Here is a 24,123-nt window from a genome sequence, read left to right as displayed (position 1 = left end):
AATCCTCAAAACAAATCTTATAGGTAGCTATTATTGCTATGTTCCCATTAGGGATGAGAAACCATATTGAACTTTGAACCCTGTAGTGAGGAAGACACATGGGGTTTGATCCAGGAGTCATTTACACAGGGGCTGTGGGCTCAGGACCCTCTGAGAATGAGAGACTTGTCCTGCACTCTCCCCTCTGAAGGGGGGCAAAGGCACCCACAATTCTGAGTTCAGTTCCTGAAGATTCAAAGTCCCCAGGTTAGCCACCTTTGATTCGGACATCATTGCAGAATAATGGGCTACGATGCTCATAGCAAGATGTGCTTAGCTAGGTACACTGTATTCCTTGGGGCTCATTTCAAAGTCTTTGTCATGTTTCGTCTTTGTAATTTTTACCTTAGATAGAGGCTCAGGAACGATATCCTTAGACTAAAACTGAACACAACACGAAAAAAAGAAAACTCTGCCACTGAAATGTCTTTGATTACAGTTCTTATTTACTCTTTTCTTTCTTTTTCTTTTCTTTTTTTTTTTTTCTAGAAAATCCTAATAATCTACCATAGAGTACTTCTTCCAAAACTTAAAACTATGCTTAAGGATTGAAAAAACCAAACCAAAAAACACGACTTCCAGAGCGGTTTCTTTCCAAAGACATCCTCTAGGCCCGAATCCATGCTGAAAATGTAGCATGTTCAAAATACACTGTCGCATTAATGCTAATTTACAACTGCATGAGGTTTTCCCCTTAAGGGACCGAAGCTCAGCTGGAATTCATTAATTTTGACAGTTTGCCTATCTCAGTAGAACGGATTCGCTGAGTGACAGAAACTTCTCTAAAAAGAGAAGAATCACATTCTCCTTGCTCTTAAGAATTCATAACAGAATGGAGTTTGAACATTCTCAAGGCAACCAGATGCACCATTAATAACCCCAGAACCTATGAAATGTGGCTCAGGCTTCACAGAGCAGAAACCCCACTGCCACTCGAGTCCCTTTAGTAATAAACCTAATATACACCAGCCAGCTGTGTAATGGGCCCAAGCACCCCTGGGGCTCAGAAGAAGGTCATAAAATAGAGTCCATTATCCCACATTGGAAATGTGGCTTGATTCGGATTTGACACTTCATTTGGAGAAATGTCCTAGAGGCATATCCTTTCTAGAAGGTTAGGGTTGGAGTGGGTAGCTGTCTGTTGCCAAATTAATCCTGCAGAACACTTTTAAACGTAAAGGAGTAAGACTTTTAAAATATTCCCTTCATGCTGACTTCTGTAAATCAAATTGAGTTGTAATGTCTGAAAGTTATTACTGGAACATTTTAAATTAAACCAAGGCGGCATCACTCATTCCCAAGAGGGAGCGTGAAGACATTGCCAGTCGTAGCATTTTCTGGTGTTTGATAAAAAAAAAATCCAATCTTATTTGTAAAGACAAAATAGTTCTAACCTTAAATGGATCAGAAGGAGGAAATAATGACCACACAGCCCATCAAGGACACCCCGGGACCACAGCATGGCACTCTCTTGACCCTATTGTGACTGTCTCTACAGACAGAATAACCTGGTGTGAGATGTTAGCAAGAAGGTGCAGGAGAGGAGGTGACTGGAGCCTAGGACCAGACTCAATACCAGCTTCTAAATCAGTGCTACCTTCATTTGCATATTTTGGGATGGCTACAGTATCATATTGACAACATAGTTCATGAAACCCACACATGATTACTGAAGCCCAGCACAGATACCATGAGGAAATAGTACAAAGCGAATTCTATTATGGAGCCCCAAGTATGAATCTCTGAAGGGGAGTTTAGGAAAGGGTCAAAGTCAACCTCACAGAAATGCTGAGGTGGCACTGGATTGGCCCTAACCTTGTCTTATTTAACAATTCATTAGTTACTTAAACAAAGATCATATAATGATAGGAATGAGAGTCACATTAACAAGAGGGGCATGCATTCAGTACCATGCCTGAAGCCATCCATTTTCTCCTGAGACCCCGGTCAGCCCTCGGGGCAGGTGTTATTGTTATACAGACAGAAGTTGAGGCAGGACCTTGACAAGTTACACTCATGGGGGATTCGGGGCAGGAGTGGGGAGAGGGTGTATCAGTCTGCTCAGGCTGCTGTAACAGAATACCACAGACTGGGTGGCTTCAACAACAGATTTTTACTTTCTGACAGCTCTGGAGGCTAGAAGTCCAAGATCAAGGTGTTGGCAGGGTTGTTTTCTTCAGACGCCTCTCTCCTTGGCTTGTGGATGGCCACCTTCTCACTGTGTGCTCACGAGGTCTTTCCTCTGTGCACCTACATCCCCGTTGTCTCTCTCTGTGTCCAAATTTCCTCTGCTTATAAGGACACCAGTCAGATTAGGTTAGAGCCTCAAACTAACAACTCGTTTTAACTTAACCACCTCTTTAAAGGCTGCATCTCCAATACAGTCACATGCTGAGACACTAGAGGTTTTAGGGCTTCAACATATGAATTTTGGGAAGACACAATTCAGCCCATAACAGAAGGAAACAAAGATGGTGGAGGCATGACGAAAAGAAAATTTGAAACAACTGAGGTAAAGGAATTCTGAAGGTCCTGCAATGACTGCTGAGTAAGGAGATGAAATGTACTCCAGGCCCCCAGACCCTCAAGAAAGAAGTTAAGGCAGGTTTTTGCCTCCACAAAAGGTAGAATGTTCTGACAACCAGAACTGCCCAACGTTGAGGCTAGTGCTGGAATGTTTCCGAGGGGAATGTTGTACTGGTGCAGCCAACGGCCATGAGGGTTATTGAACCGTGTCTAGGTTCTTTCACCTTTTTACTAAGAAGCATGAAATAACTAAAGCAATGCATATTTCTCTGCCTTGGAATAGAACACTGATTTTATAACTTGATCCCCTTGGAAGCTCCTTTTCTGGGTGATATGAACAAGGTTCTTGTAATTAATTACATATTAGCTCTAATTCCTGAAATAACTTATACAATTATTGATACAGTATCAAGTGAACATGCTTTGCAAAATAAGTTACTTATCACCCTTTAAGTAGTCCTAATTAGCTACTTATATAACTGGAAAATCATAGCTTGAATCTAAGATAAAGGCATATGAATGATGTATTAAAAACACTTTTTGAGAGAAATCAAACTGAAGAAGGCAATCAATACGACTATTATCACTGTTTAATGATACTTTCTGCTAGGACTGGGCTTGGAGCCAGCACCTCAGCTAAGACAATCACTTGCTATCCTTTCTGCTATTTAAAGAGTCCCTACTTTTTGTGCTGGGTAAGATCTGTGAGTTTGGCAGATCGGATGAGGCATAAAATGATTGGGGGGAAATACATTGACAGCTAAATATTTATATGAGAAAACGTTCACACCCATTCTCTTCCAATATCTGAAAAGAATTCTCTAATACCAATACCACCATACACACACAAAGTCCTTCTATGCCAAAGGCTGTGCCAGACACTGGGAGGGGTAAAGAGGTGCATGTAGGTGCTCAGGAAACACAAAGCCAGGTAGCTGCTGTCTTCACAACCATCCACAGGTCACAACAATTATAAGAAGGGAGGATGGAGAAAATGAGAGAGAGGCAGCGTAAACAGGGAACTGGGATGGAGCAGAGGATCCCACTTGCTGGGATTAGGAGGGACACTGTGGAGGATGCTGCCTGGAGAGTACTTTGCAGCTGTAACTCCCTGCTCCGGGGCTTTTCTTTCATTTGGAGGGTCCTTATAGCGAAGAAGTGATTCTCCACTGGGGGAAATTTTGTTCCCCAGGGAACATCTGACAATGCTTAAAGACACTGTTGATTGTCCCAAATGGGGGTTGGGGCGGTGGTATGGTATCTAGTGAGTAGAGACCAGGGGTGCTGCTAAGCCTCCTACAATGCACAGGACAAGCCCCTGTAATGAAGAACTATCCGACCCCAAATGTCAGTAGTCCCACAGTTGAGAAACCCTGTATTGGAGTATAAGACCCACAGACTTTCTCTCCTTCCCTCCTTTACCTCAGACGGGAGGTGAGTCTGGGAGAAGAAACTAGCACATCTCCTTTTTGTCCTTTCTCCTGCTGGCATCTGTCCACCTGCAGGGAACATGTCCTTTGGGTCTGCTGTCATCTGTGTGGTAAACTAAGCAGGGTGCTTGGCCTGGTTCTGGGGTTCAAACTGAGACTTTGTCATAAAAAGATGATATTTTGATCTCCATCACTCCTCTTTTCTCTTTCTTTCCTCTCTCCTAATTGGTTCCAAGTGTGGAAAGAAAACCAGATGTCTCATTGGCTTCCTTAAAATCCCACCATCAGTTACCCTCAAATGTAAAATGTATGACAGGCCTTAACTAAATTCTCCAAATGTCAGCGCTTAATAAACAATGAGTAGATTACGCTCGGTGAGTATTGAATTAGATGTGCACGGACTTGGGGTCATCTGGAGATCCATGTCGCCCTAAGGAATTCTGAAAGTGGCCTAATGATGAAACCTCGAGGGCCTTAGATCCAAGGAAACCCTAATTAGAGGCTCTTGGTTTTAATAGCTTCTGAAGAGGTCAGACTGTAGGGCTACTCTAGAGGAGCCTTTAACATATATTTTAATTTAAAAAAATGTGTAACTCTGTGTGGTGATGGATGTTAACTAGATTTACTGTGGTGGCCATTTCAATATATATGCATATATCAAATCATTAAGTAGTGCATCTGAAACTAATATAATGTTTATGTCCATTTTATCTCAATAAAAAACTAAATTAAATTTAAAAATGATATTTTTTTTCATGATCAAGAACCACCTTGGAAAAGGCCTCTTTAACGATGGCCAGAGCCCAGAGTCAAGCCATGAGAACAAAAAGTCTTTCTTTCCTTCCTTCCTTCCAAGGTCTGCATAATATGCAAATCACAGCACTTTCTTTTCACCTTATTTCAGCGCCTGCTCTGCCTCTCCGAATGTAAATAGAATTGTTTGCGAAACCTGCACACAATGTGTCAGCAGAAGTGTCTCTAAAAATTCAATGAAGCCCTTCATCCCACCTTTGCAATGCAGGTGGCTCCCACTTGATTTTCCAGGGCCCTCTTTTCAGTTACTATCTTATTTCCTCTAGAAGGCCATATGAAAATGTAGACTACCGAAATGGTGTTTCTGCTTGCTTAATTCATGCAATCTCTACCCTCCTTCTCGCTTTGTCAACCCCACTTTGTAGGGTTCCAAAGGGTGAGGCGTGGTCTCACATATTTATGTAGAAGAAAAATGTGACGTGCTTTTGGAAGAGAGAAGACAAGTAAGAGAATCCGGTGGTTGGGTCCCTGTCTTCATCTGCATGTATGACACAAAACAGAAATGCGCATCAGTTTGAAATGGGTCAACTATGCACAAGTCAATTCTAAAAACTGCTAAGGCATCCAGAGATAAATTGGCAAAGGAATTAATCTCTCCTCTTTCCTTGTCCATATGACTGTTAATTGTGTGCATAGCACTGAGTTATATTGATTCCTGTGCTTGTTTTTCTCTCCCACTAGACTGAAAAGTTTCAGCGAGGCAAGGACTGTATCCCATCCGTCCCCGAGTTTCTAACACCTAGCCCGGTACTGACACAAATGAGATACTACGCAATTGTTTATTGAATTTAACTCAATCCAAAGGACATATGAGCAGACAAGTCACAAAAGAGGAAATGCAACTAGTTAAGGAACACGTAGAATTTATAGCAACTAAAGAAATGCACAAAAAGCCACAGTGTTTAAAATGCATTTGCATTCACTTGAAATGAAACTGGATGCACATTTTAGAAAGCAACGTGGTTAACAGGTACCAAGATGCTGAAAAAGTAGTTCTGCTTTGAGGAACCTACTTTATAATACTATAATACTAATATACATATATGTACTATTGGTGAAGTACCTAACTACAATTATGCTGAGAATCTTCGAATGCCATTGTATCTTTTAATCCTCAAAAAGACAGTAACAACAATCTTATGGGGTAGGTAGTACAGTCCCATTTTAAGAATGAGAAACAGAGGCTCCTGGACATTATCTAAAATAAGCAGGTCATGAAGGCCACAGGGCTGCAGAGGGGCAGAACCACGATTCAAACCAGATCTGTGAAACTCCCAAGCCTGGGCTTTTTCATCTACAATGTATTCTGAGGTTATGATCTTAAATAGCATAGATGTTTCTACACAAAGTTCTTCTTCTCAATTTTATTTAAAACCCCACAAAGTTGCAAATTATCTAAATAAACCATAAGAAGAAACTATCTAATTGTGGAGCATTAGTTTAGTAGCTATATAGTTTACAGGTGAAAAATTCTATTTAAAAATTATATTAGGGAATACTATAAATTTAAGACAATATTAAGCAGAAAGCACAATTGTGACTGCACTGTGGTTTCAATTAGAAAAACAAGTTTAAATGTAGGGAAAAAAAGGTAATAAGGAATATTCTAGCCTTCTGAGAGTTAGGACTAGAAAAGATATTTTCCCTTACTCTAATGTCTTGTTTTCACTAGCAGAGTTTTTTACTAATGGATTTCTTGAATTCTAACTGTTACAAAGGCAGGTTTTGATTTCACTTTAAGGCATAAATGATGGATGTATAGTACAGGATCCCATGTTTGTTAAATCAACACTTTACCGAGCCATGGGAGAAGTTTGCTTTTAAAAGCTCAGCAACCTGCATGTTTTGGGTCAACGACTTATTACAGGGCTGGTGGCATGAAGTCACAGGGACGAGAGAGCAATGGTGGGTCCTCTTCTGATGAGCCTGAAAGTCAGGACTTATCAGGAGGACAGAGCCTGAGGCAGCCTCTTCCCGACTGTGTGCTTTCTTCCCCTCACATTATTGGACTCACCAACCTCTTGCTGAAGTTTCCTGGGACCATTCTATTTGCTGGGCTATTCTGTTGGATCTCTGTTTAGCCTAACAGCAATGGGACTTAGGTGAAAAAACTTACCCAAGCCTCAGTTTATTTATCACTAAAATGGGACTGAAAATAACTAGCTTACATTTATATAAATAAATATGTACATTTAGTGCTATTTTTTGCCAATAATATTCAGTGAAGGATAGCTACTATTATTAGTATTAAAACAGTAGCAATAATAAAGAAAACAATGTTGATGATAATATATCCACCTGATTAAAAATTCATTTGTTTCAATGGGTCCAGTGTTACTGATGGATGTCCTTTACCAGCATGAGCCTATTTCTCCCTCCCTCCCTGTGTTTGAAGAGCTTGGGAATCTCTTTACCCATCCGTTCATACCTTTAGCCACCCAAATACACGCACACCCTGATTCCTCCTACAAGAGCTCAGACAGTGGTGGTTAAGAATACTCCAGAACTCGACAAGCCTCCCTAGGTTTGCATCTTGGCCCTACCACATTCCAACCACATGACCATGGGCAAGGTAACGACCTTCTGGGCACCTCTCTTTCCACATCTTTAAGATGAAGATAATAGTAGAACTGACTTCACAGGTTTATTATGATCATTAAGTGGGGTGAGCGCAGAGGAGTGTTCAGAACACTGTGGGCAAATGGCATGTGGCCAGTCAACACAGTCCTGTATCTTCATCAGGATACTGATTGTTAAAGACACACGCACCCTTATGTTCACAGCAGTACTATTTACAATAGCCAAGGCATGGAAGCAACCTAAGTGCCCATCATTGGATGAATGGATAAAGAAGATGTGGCACATATATACAATGGAATATTACTCAGCCATAAAAAGAAACGAAATTGAGCTATTTGTAATGAGGTGGATGGACCTAGAGTCTGTCATACAGAGTGAAGTCAGAAAGAGAGAGGCAAATACCGTATGCTAACACATATATATGGAATTTAAGAAAAAAAAAATGTCATGAAGAACCTAGGGGTAAAACGGGAATAAAGGCACAGACCTACTAGAGAATGGACTTGAGGATATGGGGAGGGGGAAGGGTAAGCTGTGACAAAGCGAGAGAGAGGCATGGACATATATACACTACAAAACGTAAGGTAGATAGCTAGTGGGAAGCAGCCGCATAGCACAGGGAGATCAGCTCGGTGCTTTGTGACCTCCTGGAGGGGTGGGATAGGGAGGGTGGGAGGGAGGGAGACGCAAAAGGGAAGAGATATGGGAACATATGTATATATATAACTGATTTACTTTGTTATAACACACCATTGTAAAGCAATTATACTCCAATAAAGATGTTTAAAAAAAAAAGAAGATGTGGTACATATATACAATGGAATATTACTCAGCCATAAAAAGGAACGAAATAATGTCATTGGCAGCAGCATGGACATGGATGGACCTAGAGATTATCATATTAAGTGAAGTAATTCAGAGAAAGATAAATATCATATGATACCACTTACATGTGGAATCTTAAAAAAATGATACAAATGAACTTATTTACAAAACAGAAATAGACTCACAGACATAGAAAAAAAACTTATAACTACCAAAGGGGATAGCAGGGTTGGGGGAGATAAATTAGAAGTTTGGAATTAACAGATACACACTACTATTTATGAAACATCAATAGATAATCAACAAGGACCTACTATATAGCACAGGGATCTATATTCAACACCTTGTCATAACCTACATGCTCAGGGTTGACTTTTTCTGGAGGTCCCTCTCCTGTGTTTGCAGGTGGCCTCCTTCTCCCTGTGTCCTCATGGGGTCTTCCTTCTGTGTGTGCCTGAGTCCTAATCTCTTCTTTTTATAAGGACACAAATTATATTGGATTAGGGCCCAGTCTCATGACATAATTTTAGCTTAATTATTTCTTTAAAGACTCCGTCTCCAAATCCAGTCACACTCTGAGATGCTGGGGGTTAGAACTTCTATGTAAGAACGTGGGTGGGTGGGTGGGGGCACACTCTGAGATGCTGGGGGTTAGAACTTCTATGTAAGAACGTGGGTGGGTGGGTGGGGGCACAATTCAGTCTGAAATAAGGAGGACAAAGTGCAGTTTTTATTTCCCACAGTCACTGTATCACTTCAAATTTGTAGGTTACAGTTTTCTCCATCAGAGCAAATCTCCTAAACCTGGCAGGCAGTTTAGTCTTGGTTGTTTTTTTTCACTTTAGTCTACAGTTTTCAGACATGATTTTCAACAGGCCCGTTGTCACAGGTGATATCTCTCCTCAGGAAAGAGATGCAGGTGAGCCTTCTTCCTGCCAACATTTCAACCAAACTTTTCAAGCAAACCTTTATAAGCAAACTTTTACCAGCCTCTATCCCGAGGACTGTAGGAACAACGGGATGTGAGCAGAGGGAAGCCCTGTAGCCAACAACCTTTTAAAGCGACTGCTTGAAAGGCCTACAATTATGCCCCGTGAAGTCCTCGTAAGGAGGGAAAAACAGATTCAGAAGAAGGTCCTCTTCCATATTTGAGATGTGAAGTTTCAAGTATTCACAGTTAGCTTTGAGCCACGCCTCAAGTACGACAGGGCTCTCTGCAGCCTCCTTGCAAAGCTAAAGTGAGCAGAGGGGGTGATGATTTGGTCAGAAACCTCAAACCCTCTGTTTAGTCCCCATCAAACTAAAGGCAGTCCAGGTAAGGAGGTCAGGAAACTGTCCACAGCATTTGCTGTCCACAGGCATCCCCTAACCACATATAGTCCCATATACGAGAGTCACTACAAGCTCCTCTGTAAATTTAAGACTTCCACGAGCATCAAGCCTTATTTACATCCGAGTGCAAACTACTTTAATCACAGAATCTTCTGCGTTAGCCGAATGTTGCTGTGTGTTTCAAGAACAGACAATGTCAGTTTGGATAAAGTAGATGAAAGGGAGGTTTGGGATACATCTGGATGGGGCCCAGGTTTTTGACCCAAGCAAGGGAGGCTGGGGACCATAGACTTCTGGGTGGTAGGGACACTGGGAATGAGAGGAGGGCTCAGAAAACCAGGAAGGGCAGCCAGCAAGGAGGGAGTCCTTTGAAATTGTGCCCAGAGGCTTTGAGATAGGTGGTATGGTCCTGAAAAATGTCTCTTGTAACTTACAAAGTCCTAGTCAAAATATCAGAAGTGCAGAATGATGCTAAGCTCAGCAAATTTCAAATTGCTGTCATTTCCCAAGTCTCAGTCAGCGTGCAGTGTCTCTATTCAAGTCGATTCAAGATATTTGAGCTGGGCTTCCCTGGTGGTGCAGTGGTTGAGAGTCCGCCTGCCGACGCAGGGGACACGGGTTCGTGCCCCGGTCCGGGAAGATCCCACATGCCGCAGAGCGGCTGGACCCGTGAGCCATGGCCGTTGAGCCTGCGCGTCCGGAGCCTGTGCTCCGCAGCGGGAGAGGCCACAACAGTGAGAGGCCCGCGTACAGCAAAAAAAAAAAAAAAGATATTTTAGCTAAGCAGCGACGTGTGCTGTGCAAGGAGGACAGAGGCTGTTCCCCTTATAAGAGTAAGTGGGGGCTAGGATAATCTCCCCGGGCCCTCTCACGGCAGTCACCAAGGTCAAGACAGGAGCCGTGATCAGAAATGGAGAAAAAAGCTGAGCACAGAATAGTGAAAATGTCTCTAGTCTCTGGAGGGTGTGACTTTGTGACATACTGAAAAGAGGAAGCATGACAAGCAAAATTCACCTCCCTGGTTTTCTAGTTTGTCAGCTAAAAAACTGAAGGTTAAACATGGCTACCTTGGCAGGCTGTTGGATAGAAGGAATAAAATTAGATATCTCAACTGTGTAGAGTGGGCGCTCAATATCTCTTGTGTGTGCACAAACACACACACGCACACACACGTACACACACAAATACCCTTCTAGAATGATGCCCCAACTGTTCACCGCAGCGCACGTTAAACAGACTTACCTACTATACTCCAGAGCAGTGGTTCTCCAAGTACGGTCCCGATAGCAGCAGCATGAGCCTGAGGCGGGAGCTTGTTAGAAATGGATATCTCAGCCCCCAAGGGAATCAGAAAACCTGCATTCTAACAAGCCCTCCAGGTGATTCTAATGGACAAGTTTGAGAACCACTACTCTAGACCAACCGTTAGCTGCTTGGCTGCACGGTAAAGTCACCTGGGATGTTTGTAAAAACAGTGGTAATACCACGGCCCCACCCACACCACATACATCAGAACTTTGTAAACAGAGTCCAGGCCCAGAACTTTCTTTTTAAAGATCTTTCTCAGATGATTCTAATGTGCAGCCAATGCTGAGAGACTACGCTTCTGGGTACCACAGCTGCGGAGTTACTTGGTGGTTCTCAGATGGAACACGCATCTTTTCATTCCTTTGTTTCCCCAAATACAAGTGCCTCTTCTAAGCCAAGCACTGTGGTGGGTAGTGGGGATACAAGACAGACATGGGCCATACATTTCTGGAGTGTATAGTCTGGTGGGCATCACAGAGTCCACCACTTACAGACACACTAGTTGTGCACTGCATAACTCCAGTGGGTGTCCTTCACAACTTTATATACAACCGGTAAAGCCACACACAGTATCCGAGGTTGAAGCCCAAGGTAATCTTGGCCCCTAAAGATGCAGAGTATGTGACTTCCAAGTAGCTTTAGCCTCTACTCTTGGCACTGCCAGTGGCTTCCCAGGGAGTCCCAGGAGGCTCCAGTCCAGTGAACTGATTTTCTTATCACTCTGTTATGTATAATCACTCCATTTTTTAATTGATGAGGGACGTGACATGGAATATGACTTTGCTGAGCATGGTGGTTTTATTTTTTAATGAACTGGTACCATTATATAGTGTTTTCACTTTGAACTTACTTTATTCTTAGTGTGGTAGGCTGAATAATGGCCCCCAAAGATAGGCAGGTCTTAACCCCTGGAACCAGTCAATGTTTTCTTATATGGTGACAAGAACTTTGCAGATGCGATTAAAGATCTTGAGATGGTGAGATTTTCCTGGATTATCTGTTTGGCCATAAATGCAGTCACAAGTGTTTTTACGAGAGAGCCACAAAGGAAGATTTGATACAGAAGAGGAAAACAATGAGACCAGGGAAAAAGGATGCTACCCTGTGGGCTTCAAAGGTGGAAGAAGGCACTAGGAGCCCAGGAATGCAGCTCTAGAGAAAGTGAAGGCAAGGGGATGGACACTCTCCTACAGCCTCTGGAGGGAACACCCCTCGACACACCTGCTAGTGAACCTGATTTCAGACCTCTGACCTCCAAGCTATAGGAGAATAAAGGTGTGTTGTTTTAAGTCACCGAGGTTATAATTATTTGATGCAGCAGCAATATAAAACTGATATACTTATGCCCAAATAAAGAAAATCCAGAACAAGAGCAGTCGGTTTGGGAGAGAGGTTAAGGGCACCTGAAATTTAACGGGCCAGGCTCTGCGCTGGTTACTTTACGTGGATTAGGTCTCAACCTCACAACGATCATGTGAGAAAGGGGATCTCATCGTCACAATCACCATCATCGTCATCACTGTCTTCATCACCAGAATCATTATGTGCACCATCACCATCATTTCAGTTTTAAAGATGAAAGTCAATTACAGGAGAGGTTAAGTAATGTCCTCCAAATCACCCACCTGGTAAGTAGCAGAGTTTGAACCCATGTCTGCTTGACTCATAAGTACGATTCCCAAAAGGTACCTTCCACTCAACAAATTAACTGAATATCACTGTAGAAGGCTTTTGCATTGAGTTTAAAATTCTGCTCTGATTGGAGCATAACGGGTTACTGATTACTAACCTTTATGGCCTGAAAGCAGAGTGTTTGAAGCAATCACTTTTGAAGAGCTTTTTTTTTATAGTAACCTGCAAAGAGCAGCCCATCCCACAAGTGAATGTGGTGGGCGGTCCCACAGACACTGTTCATACAGCCGTAACACAGTTAAATGCCATTAATAATTCCCCATTCAATACAGTCTTGCCCCAAAGAAATTGTTTCTGCATCATCAACTCCTGGCAGCAACTTTGCTCTATCTGAGCTGCCATTTCTCACAAATAATGGCCTTTTATCCCACTTGAAACTTGTCACCTGGAACAAATAAGGTCCTTACAAGTCCCAGAAAATGAGAGAATTCTCTCCACAAAGTATATTATTTTTTACTCATTCTCTACCCTGACATAATAAGAGGGGTTAACCTACCGGAGAGGTTGAATTCACATCACCCCAAAAAATGCAGTGAGGATTTGCTCATATCAGAAGGGAAAAATCTGGTTTGTGTAAAAAAGTAAAATCTGACATGCAGAAAAATTATTCTAAAAACTAACAAACAAGTAAATTTTATTTATTTATTATAAACAAAATTTGATAAAATTTACTTTATAATCTGTAATTACATCAGTAAAATGATTTCATGCCACAGAGACTTACTCAGATATCACGTTTCTATGTGGTAAGAAAGTCTCAGGATCTCTCACAAGTCCTGGGTCTGAGGAACTTTCCCTAAATCCCTCAAAATTTGTCTTTGTGGTATAAAGAGGTCAACATTCCCTAAACTGATCAACAGTTTAAAAGAAATTGCAATAAAAAATAACAATAATGATGACACCTTATACTCAGCGATTCCCATATACCAGAGGATGTTTGAGGGCCTCACAGCCAGTAACTCTTTACTCCTCTCATTATGAGGAAGTATCTTTGTCCTCCCTGTTTTGCAGATGAGGAAACTGAGACACAAAGCGGGTACGAGGTATAGCCAGAATTCTATGCTAAGCATATTAGGGCCAGAGTCTTCTTAAGCACAAAGTTGTAATGTCTCATCAAAATTCTAAAAGGCTTTTCAGATAAACTCGAATATCTTACTTCATAATGTACACAAAAGTCCAAATAGCCAAGAACAGCAAGGACTCACTCTACCCGATAACAAGACTAGTTATAAACCACGGTAATTGAACCAGTGGGCTGTTGGTGCGGGGATGGACCAGTGGGTCTCTGGAGCCAACGAGAGGCCAGAAGAGACCTGCGCTACACAGGAGGGAAGAAAGGAAAAGAAGAGACACTCAGGAAATAACGCTGGGACTATTTGTTACCATATGGAGGTAAACAAAATTTAATCCCTATCTCTCACTGTACAAAAATCAACTCAAGGTAAATTAAGGGCTTAATGAAACGCAAGTCAATACAAACTATTCTGGAAAAAAAAATAGGAAGTGTGTAGTAGGAACACATTTTTTAAGACAAGAGCACCAAAATCCAAAACTGGCAAATTAAGCTGAGAGCACCTATTCATCAAGAAAAACAGCAAAAAGGTGACATATAAAGCACAAATGGGAAGAAACTTACAGCATCTGCAACCACGTTACTAACAAAGAATTAGTATAAAGAATATATAATAAACTACAAAGAGAGAGAGAGGAAGAAGATAAACAATCCAATAACAGATGGGCTAAAGGCATTAGTAGGCATTTCACAGAATGACATTTTTCTTTTTCAAATCACTGAATTCCATTTCTCTACGAGATCATTCCTAACAGCGTACGGCTGAGAGGTTATCGCACCCATCTTACCCTCTCATCTCAAATCCTTCCTTAGCTCCACTTTCCCCCTCAGCCTTCTATTCTCACCTCCTAAGCAGGTGATTTTTCCCCACCGTGCCACCAGAACAGCTCTTATAGACGTCACCATGGCCCACATGTCACCCCAGCATGACATGAATGTTCGACGCTACTGATTATGCCCGGTCGCCCTCTGACCAGAAGCCTCTGGAGGCTCCTACTCAGATTCCTTTGAGGCTTCCCTCTCGTTTCCTGAATGTTGAAGTGTCTCTGCACTCAGTCTGGGACCTTTTCCCTATTTATACTCACTCCCTTGATGATCACCCATGCTGAAGGTTTTTAATGGTATCTCTAGGCTGGCATCTCCTAATGTCTCGTTCTAGCCCAGACCTCTCATCTGAACTCCAAACGTCTATGCCCAACTGCATCCTCCCATCTGCACTAGGACGTTGGGTTTGCTTCGCGGAGCGGACAGGCCCCTAAGTGAGCCCTGGTCCTTCCCTACCTGCCCTCCAACCTCTCCTCCCTCCGGCTTCCCCATCACCACAAGCAGCACCTGAAAGCAATCGTCCTTTCTCTGTCACCGCAAATCCCATTCATCAGGAAAACCTAACGCTCAACCGAAACACGACCCCCTTCCACCGCATCCGTATCACCTCTCCTTAGCAGGACTGCAATGCCTGCTTGGTCTGCGAGCTCCACGCGATGGACAGAGAAATCTGGTCAGAACTCTGGTCACAGAATGTCACTCTGCTCCAACACCTCCCACTCTCTCTCGGTCCTCATCTCCTCCATCTGCACCCCCTTGGTCACCCTGCTTTCTCCCCACAGAGGCCTCCTTACAGTACTCGAAACACACCTGACTCAACATTGCTGTGGGGCTTTGGAACTTCCTGTTTGCTCTGCCTGGGAAGTTCTTCCCCTGACATCTCCCTGACCCTCTCCCTCACCATCCCCAGGTTTTCACACAAATGTCCCCTCCTCAGCCCGCCATCTGAAACTCCACATCTCCCCTAAAATTACTCTTCACTGCTTCAGTTTTCCCCTGACACCAATTGCCATCTAACCAGCTACACCGTCTATTTATCCTGTTCATGCACAAGAAGGAAGCTACCTTAGGACACTGGGTCGCCTCTTTTGTTTGCTCTCTAGCTCCAGACCTAGAATCAATGGGCACAGCAATTGCACAGATAATTATTTGTTGGATGGAAGAACGAACTACACACACCATCATGGATACATCTCAAAGCAATAATGTTGAGAAAAAAGCCAGTCCCAGAAGAACACCTCCTTTGTGATTCTAATTACATAAAGTTCAAGAGCATGCACATCTTAGCAAGATATTACTTAGGGCTACGAACACATGTTGACACAACTACAAAGAAAAGCAAGGATTAACTAACATCGAATTCAGGAGTGAGGTTCCCTCTGGGGGAGGGGGTGTGATTGGAGAGGAGCACACGGGAATTTTCAAGGACACCCTTCGGTTTCTTAACTTCGGCAAGGGTTCTACACACCCATTTAGTTAGTGTAAAAACTTTGTAGGGCTTCCCTGGTGGCACAGTGGTTGAGAATCTGCCTGCCAATGCAGGGGACACAGGTTCGAGCCCTGGTCTGGGAAGATCCCACATGCCGCGGAGCAACTGGGCCCGTGAGCCACAATTACTGAGCCTGCGCGTCCAGAGCCTGTGCTCCGCAACAAGAGAGGCCGCGATAGTGAGAAGCCCGCGCACCACAAGGAAGAGTGGCCCCCGCTCGCTGCAACTGGAGAAAGCCCTCGCACAGAAACAAAGACCCGGCACAGCCATAAATAAATTAATTAATTAATTTAAAAATTCACGACATATGTTAATATTAAAAAAAATTTGTAAAAAGACAAGAAAAATCATTTAGAGCACACCAGACCACATCACCTCTTTGGAATCCAATATTCATAATACGGGATTTCAAATACGGTCCCACGACTGATACAGTGCTCTGTTCTGCTTTCTTGGCCGTACTACAAACTCACTGCGCAGCAAAATCAGTTTACTTATTCTTGCCCCACAGCCCAACTGGATGGCAAAACTCACCCCAAGAGACTGAGCTGTAAGAGCCAAGGGAAGAAGCAGGTGACTGTCATCTCTGATTTTGTATCCGCCGACAGCGCTTTGTATGTGGCAATGATGAAAAAAGAAATCTTCTAATGCATTACACAAACCACGGAATTTGACTTAGTAGCATGGGGGTTTGTATCAAGAGGGGAGAATGAATTCCCAAAGCCTCTGCTAAGAGCGGGTGCTTCCTTTCTGCTGCGCCCCTCCTTTTCTCAAAAGCCAGTTCAGCTCTCCCTCCTGCCTGAGAGCAGCTGCCCTCACCGCCCACATACACGTGGGTCCTCACGGGCTCCCACAGCTGAAAAGGGCGTCATGAGGCAGAGACTCCGCTAATGCTCTTCCTCAGGAAAATTACCTTTGGCTCCATTGACATCTGACACTTTGGCATGAACACCGAGAAGATTTGAGACAATATGTGAGAAAACGTGCAGTTATCTTTAAAACATTGTTATAACACTGGATAAGAATGCAAATGTTCAACGGTAGCCCTGTGAATAAAGCTCAAGGAAATAAACAAATTAGATGATAGACAGATGGATAGACAGATAGAGAGATAGACAGGTAGGTAGGTAGTAGATAGATTGATAGATAAGCAAATAAGTAAATGGAGGAAGGAATGAGTTTGTTGTGCTTACTAGTTATCCCCAGCAAATATTATATACTAGACACTCAATAAACATCTGTTGACTGAATGAATGAGGTAATGGATGTCAAACAACGGGATAAACTATGGTCCAAAGTATCTCGTCAGGTGCGCCACACCTGAGTAGACACAATCAGCCCCTGGGCCTCCACTGTGTGCGAAGCTCAGGTAAACGTGCATTTTGCTTCCTTCTCCTGGACACCAGGCCTTTGGGAAGCCAGCCTGTCCGTGTTCCCGCTACATGGCAGGTGCTTGATGAACAAACTGTTTTACTTAATCACTTATATATTTGGGGAGAGTATCTACAAGAACCCATCCAATTTCATGTATCAGGAGGTTTCCCTTGACCTCTCAGATACCAGAAAATGACCTTCTCCAGGGAAAATCTGGTTGTACCAGGTGAGTTCGGTGTGGTGACACTAAGACCTCTATCTCTGGGTGACAAAGAGCCTTGGAGGGGTCAAAACCTTCCATAGCTTATCTACAGTCCTTTGTTCTCCAGAACCGTGCCATCCCATATGGCAGCCAACAGCTGCATGTGACTATTAAATTCAAATCCATGAAAGTTAAATAAAATTAGTAATTCCACTCCTTAGTCACTCTAACCACATTTCAAGTGCTTGGGTTCACATCTGCCTAGTGGCTACGAGCCGCTAAGTGGCCTAATGTTCTAGAACATTTCCATCATCACAGAAAGTTGCTTTTAGACAGGGCTGGGCTGGCATGTGATCTGATGTTACAGTATCACCTTTGATTGTACCTCAAAGGATACTGAATATAAACCAGATAGAAATCCTGAAAACTACAGAAAGAGCTAAAATGATTCAATAAGGATTATGGAACTTAAAAAGACATGAATCATAGTTTAGCAAGCAAAAATATAAATGAAGTAACATTTCATGGGGAAAGGGAATGAGTAAATCCTCTACTTAAAGATGAAGCAACACATTATACAAAGTATAAACGGATACAAGTGACGCTCTTTAGATCTATATAATACTGAATTGAAAGCAAATGCATTGGTCAAGATATAAACGAATCCATTTACAAACTAATTGGATTGTTAGGTGCACATTACTATCAGTAGCCTGAGGTAGCACTTCCAACTAATGGTAGTAATTGCTTTTAAATAACCTTAAGATGAGTACAGTCATCTCAGTGCTCTATTTAACTCCCTTTTCTAGTGTAGAAATTATGCTATAGATCAGCCTAATGGGAACACACACCTGATATGCATACAAAGGGCAACTGAAGAGTCAAGAAGTAAAATGTTTAAAAAACAATGCTTTGTAGAATGAATTAAGACAAACAAGAACCTGCACTACCACTGCAGCAGAGCCAAAAGTCTGCAGCCTTCACATGCACGGTTCTGCACTTGCGAGCTTTGTGACCTGGAATTTGCCACTAAGCCTCACTGCATTTTCAAATTTCCATCTGCAAAGTGAAAGGGGTTGTGTGACTGTTTGGCATTTCTTTTCGTTCCTGGGGGCAGTGAATCAATGACCATGGCAGTGACAGAGATGGGAAGGAAGAGTGGCCGAGTCTTTCTCATCATCAAGCCACCTCCTCCCATGCCGGGCCCAGGTGGAGGCACCGACATCTTCCCAGTCACCTTCCCCAGACACCTTGGACCCAGGCTCCATCGTTCTGCTGACCCTGCCACTATCCTGTCCTCCCTGTTGCAACACCACGTACAACACACACACACACACACACAGACACACACACACACACACAGACACACACACACACACAGACACACACACACACACACACACACACACACACCCCATGCACACATTAGCAGACAGGTGAGTTCAACAGCAAACCAAGAGGGCTGATGGGATGGAAGCGAGGGGAGGCGCAATCTCTGTCGTGAGCGTTAGTCGCTGCCTTCGCCGCTAACGTTCTGCTATGAGTCGCTAAAACCATGGTGAAATCTTGCTTGGCCATTGGATGTGCTTCTCGCTGTTTACCAAATTCCAGGTTAAAAGGACTGACACAGATGAAAACGTCAAAAGAAAATGGGTATTAGCAAGAAAAGACCTGATCTGGGAGCCTAAAAAAGGAGATGTGTTGTGTTCAAGGCACTTTAAGAAAGATTTTGACAGAAGCGCTCCAAATATTAAACTGAAACCTGGAGTCATACCTTCTAATTCCCCACCTCACTTATAGGGGAAAAGAGAAAAGCTTCACTGTAGGAAAAACTTCACCCTCAAGCCCTTCCAGTCACAAACCACAGCCACCACCTTGTTGGTGCTTCCTCGTGTATGGAGGAATTCCAGTCCCAGGTCATTTTTGAGCATAGCTACAGTGTAATGGACAGTCCAAAGAAACTTAAGCATAAATTAGATCAAATGATCAGCGAGCTAGGGGATACCAAGAAAAGTCTGCGGAATGTTTTAGACGGAGAAAAACGTTTCCAAAAATCACTGAGGAAGACAATCAGGGAATTAAAGGATGAATGTCTCATCTGCCAAGAAACAGCAAACAGACTGGAAGTTTTCTGTCGGGAGTGATGTCAGGAGAGTATGAACTATATTTCATGAAATAATTTCACGTTATGTTCTACCTAAAATTGATATTGGTACAGCTTTCCAGAAAATGATCACCATCATTAAATAATATCCGTCAGGGCTTCCCTGGTGGCGCAGTGGTTGAGCGTCCGCCTGCCGACGCAGGGGACGCGGGTTCGTGCCCCGGTTTGGGAGGATCCCACATGCCGCGGAGCGGCTGGGCCCGTGAGCCATGGCCGCTGAGCCTGCGCGTCCGGAGCCTGTGCTCCGCAGCGGGAGAGGCCACAACAGTGAGAGGCCCGCGTACCGCAAAACAAAACAAAACAAAACATATAGCATTTATTTAGCGGTTGCCACATGCTAAGTACGTACTAAACACTTTCATATTTTAACTCACTTAATCCTTACCACCCACATCCCTAGGAAGGAGGTATTTTTATCCCCATTTTATACACAAGGAAATTAAGGCACAGAAAGGTCGGTCAAAGGTCATACAGTTTGTATGTCTTGGAGCCAGAACTGCAATCCAGGCCATGTAGCTTGCAAGCCTGTGCAATTAATTTCTAGAATATTCTACAGCTCTGTGAAGAAAGTTATCAACCAAGTGGCAATATATACATATTTTACTATACTGCATATACAAGAGATCATGTCGATCAAAATCTATGGTTGATTACCTGCAAAAAATGGTTGCAGTAAACTTTCCCACCCCTCTGTACTTGGCCTTTGCAATGCGGCTGCAGCTCCTCGCATGAAGAAGTGTCTTCTTCTCAAGTCCTTGAATCTGGGCTTGGCCATGTGACTTGCTTTAAGCAATGGGATATTTACAAACATGATGCAAGCAAAGGCCTGAAAACTGCCTGTGCACTGGAATTTGCTGGAGACATGGGATGACCACCACGTGGGCAAGCTAGGCTAGCCCCCTGGGAGCTAAGAAACACAAGTAGAGGCCCAGCCAACCCAGCCATCCCCACAGAAGCCCTTTAAATGGGTGGTTTGAGAATGATCTGCAATGTTCTCTTCCTTTGCCTTCTAACGCCTGGTTTTCGTTGATCTGTTCACCAAGGCATGGCTGAACCCTCCCTATATGCCTGACATTGTTTTGTGTGCAGGACTCTGTACGTATAGTGTCATGAGCAGAAATGTGTCTCCCAAAAAGGTAAGTTCAAGGTCTAATCCCCAGTACCTGTGAATGTGAACTTATTTGGAAACAGACATAACCAACGTTCCAGAGAGGCAGAGACAGACACACCAGGAGAATATCATGTGATGACAGAGGCAGAGAATGGAGTGATGCCGCCATAAACCGAGGGCTGCTGGCAGCCACCAGGAGCTGGGATTGAGGGCTGGCACAGACGCCCCTCAGAGCGGCCAGAAGGAACTAACCCTGCCAACGCCTCAATTTCAGACTACTGGCCACCAGAACTCTGGAACTACCAATATCTTTTGTTTTAAGGCACTCAGCTTGTGGTACTTTGTCATAGCAGCCTAGGAAATTAATACGTATATATATTCTGGGAAACACAGAAAAAGAACCTGGAGAAGAAAGAAAGATCACAAAATAAGAAACTGAAACTGAGATACAGATGGGAGGAGGTGCAGTCACTTCTGGCATAAAAGTGAATGAATCCCTTTGCTAACACCTATCCTTCTCTGGGGCCCACTGTGGCTTTGCAGTCAGCTGCCTGCTTGCCTGAGGACCAGGAGAGCCGCCCTGGACACCTTGGGAGAGCAAGGTGCTAACCCAGCTCCTAAGGGAGACTTTACATCCCAAGTGGGCTTGTCTTTCTTCCAGCCAAGACATGCCTGGCAGAAATTCAGGAGAAACAGGCTTCTTCAGAAGGCCTGGTCAAGACACACTCCTACTCTAGCAGGTGGTGTTAAGGCAGACATCTGATCTGTAGCTCTTCGTCTGGCCCGCACCCAAACATGCATCCTAGTTAATAAATTACTCCCAAAGTACCCCAATGCACTTGTGACGATCCTCAGAGCAGAGGGGTCTAGGCTACACAGGGCTGCCTGACAGGAGTACTGGGGTGTGGACTGGGGGGATAGGACCATGTGGGAGGAAGAAATCACAACAGCTCCTTCCCAGCCCAGATCTCTGTCTTTGCCCCATCCCACCTCCGGGTGTTGAGTCCTTCTGGAACGAGAACTAATCGCCCAGGGGGATCCCAGGTTCCACACCCCTCAGCCTTTCAAACTGTTTCTTATTCTAATTCCATCCGGAGTGTTCCATCTCACCTCCTACCACTCCCCAAAACCCCAACAATCAAGACCCCTCACCATCCCCTAATTCTTCCAACATCATAGCAGCCTTGCAGCCAACTCTACTCTGGGTGCCTCATGGCACTTTGGAGTCTCTCTCTGTTGGTTGACATCTTTTTGAAGCCTGATGAAAATAACCAGCTGAACAACCTCGAAAGTGTGTGTGTGTCTCCCCTACGCCCTTCCAATCACTGATAAATACCCATAATACTGAGAAAAGCTGGCTCACCTGTCTCAGCCTCTTCCTCTTCTAGTTGGGGGACTCCAGGGAACGTTCTTAAAGATTAATACTCACGTCAACAGGGACTTGTGCTGCTAAGACCCTTCGGTGCTGCCTTCGGCACAGATCTGGTCCAGTTCTCAGACTGCTGCCCTGGCTGTTGGCCTGGTGGACCCCACAGCCCTTGCTATACAAGCAGGAGAACCAGCTAAGTCCGACACAAATACGAGTAGTCGAAGTTTGCCTACAACCACTTCCCCATCCCTGAGATGCTCCCTGGTGGCGGTCAACGCACAGCACGAGGTGGTGCCTATGCTTTCAGCACCACCTTCCCCCACCCCTCTGTCTCAGCATCGAAGTCCAGCCGTCGCCCTCCACACCTCAAAGGAGGGAGGTGGTGAGAGGCAGAATTCACCTCTCCGATCCCCACTTAGAATCAGGCACTGCATCTGATCCTTTCACACCCATTGATTCCACTGGTCCTTGCCTCAATCCTGCTCCAAGTATTACAAGATTATTCCCATTTTTTAAGATAAGGAAACTGAGGCTGAGAGAGGCACTGTGACCTGCACAAAAATCCATGCATCATATAGAGCAGAGTTCGGATTTGCTTCCCAGCCAGCCCTGCCCCAGAGACAATGCTCTTTCAACCGGACCATAGAGGCCTCAGCTGCAGGCCATTCAGAGTTAAAAGTTGCCAGTTACAGACACTCAAAGCCAATCAGCAGCATCACTGTTTTGCCATAGTCAGGCAGGCAAGAGCCAGAAAAATCACTGCAGCTGTGGCAATTCTGCTGCACAGATTCTCTGTGACCCCCTCCGTCCCCACTGGCCAATGTCTTGCATGGCTGTCCTCTGTTCCTGGAGCTCCATGAGACAGGGTCTCTGGGGAACAGCACACCAACTGTACCCATGACAGCACCCAGCCCTCCCGCATCTCCACCTGCTGTGCCCGACCCCCAAACTGACCTTCCTATCCACCCCTTCATCCTCCCAGCTGGTGCTCTGGCTTAAGTAGAACAGGGTTCCCCAAGACACCTTGCTGGGCGCCAACTCAATCTCACAACCCCAGTGAGTGTGTGTGCAGAGAGAGAGAGACAGAAAGACAGATAGGCAGATAGACCGTGGAGCTTTGGGCTGGATGGAAGGACTTATTTACAATCTTGAGATTCCTGGACCACAGCTTGGTACTCAGCTCCTCCCCTTTCCCTGCTACGATGCAGGAATCACTGCTGAATGTCTACCTTCCTAGCTTCAATGCCTCCATCCCATCTGTAACCTGCCAACTCCTGTGGAACAAGTTGGTCTGGTATCTGAACTGAGTGGAACCTGGATGGGGGCTGGAAATTGTTAGTGAGTGACTCCAAATCAAGTCTTAGGCTTTGTCTGTGCTCCTTCCAGGTAGTGGGCATTATCATCCATTACTCCATGCGACTTTGCTAAACCCAAGTACAGCTCCGGCATGCTCCAAGCCCACCAGCTTGGTACTGGCATTATTTTCCTATTTGCCGCTGTAACAAATCACCACATACTTCGTGGCTTTAAATAACAGATTTATTATCTCACCGTCCTAGAGGTTAGAAGACCACATGGGTGGGCAGAGACGGTCCTTCCTAAGGCTGCAGAGGAGGATCGCTTCCTTGTCTTTGCCTGCAGTCCTTGGCTTGTGGCCCCTCCTTCCATCTCCTCACTCTGTCTCTCTCTCCTTCCGTCCCCTGCCCTCCTGCTCTCCTCTTGTAAGGACCCCCGTGACTACACTGGGCTTGCCTAGATAACCTCCCCACTCAAGCTCTTAACTCAATCCCATCTGCAAAGTCCTGACTGTCATGTAAGGTAGCATCATCACTGGTTCCAGGATTAGGACATGGGCATTTTGAGGGCCTACACGGGCACCCACATGTGCCATGACCCACAGAGGGCGCTGTGGACTCATAGGCCAGGAGCTGTATCTTCAAAAGTTTTGAACCTCACAGGGCCTTGTCCTTGA

The 24,123-nt window shown here is 44.3% G+C and overlaps 2 protein-coding genes across 7 annotated transcripts in view; one reads left to right on the top strand and one right to left on the bottom strand.

The window, feature by feature from the left end:
* The window catches only part of DSCAM (DS cell adhesion molecule), a 752,061-nt gene that overhangs the window by 642,838 nt on the left and 85,100 nt on the right, over positions 1-24,123 (bottom strand). The gene's annotated exons all lie outside the window — the stretch shown is intronic.
* LOC115841490 (THAP domain-containing protein 6-like) lies at positions 19,089-19,651 on the top strand. Its single transcript, XM_030835450.2, has 2 exons — positions 19,089-19,306; positions 19,432-19,651. Exons 1-2 carry the CDS (start codon positions 19,089-19,091, stop codon positions 19,649-19,651), a joined length of 438 nt encoding a protein of 145 aa, XP_030691310.2.

This window comes from Globicephala melas, chromosome 4, assembly GCF_963455315.2.
Source record: "Globicephala melas chromosome 4, mGloMel1.2, whole genome shotgun sequence".
Lineage (NCBI taxonomy): Eukaryota > Metazoa > Chordata > Mammalia > Artiodactyla > Delphinidae > Globicephala > Globicephala melas.
This window is presented reverse-complemented; position numbering and strand designations above follow the sequence as displayed.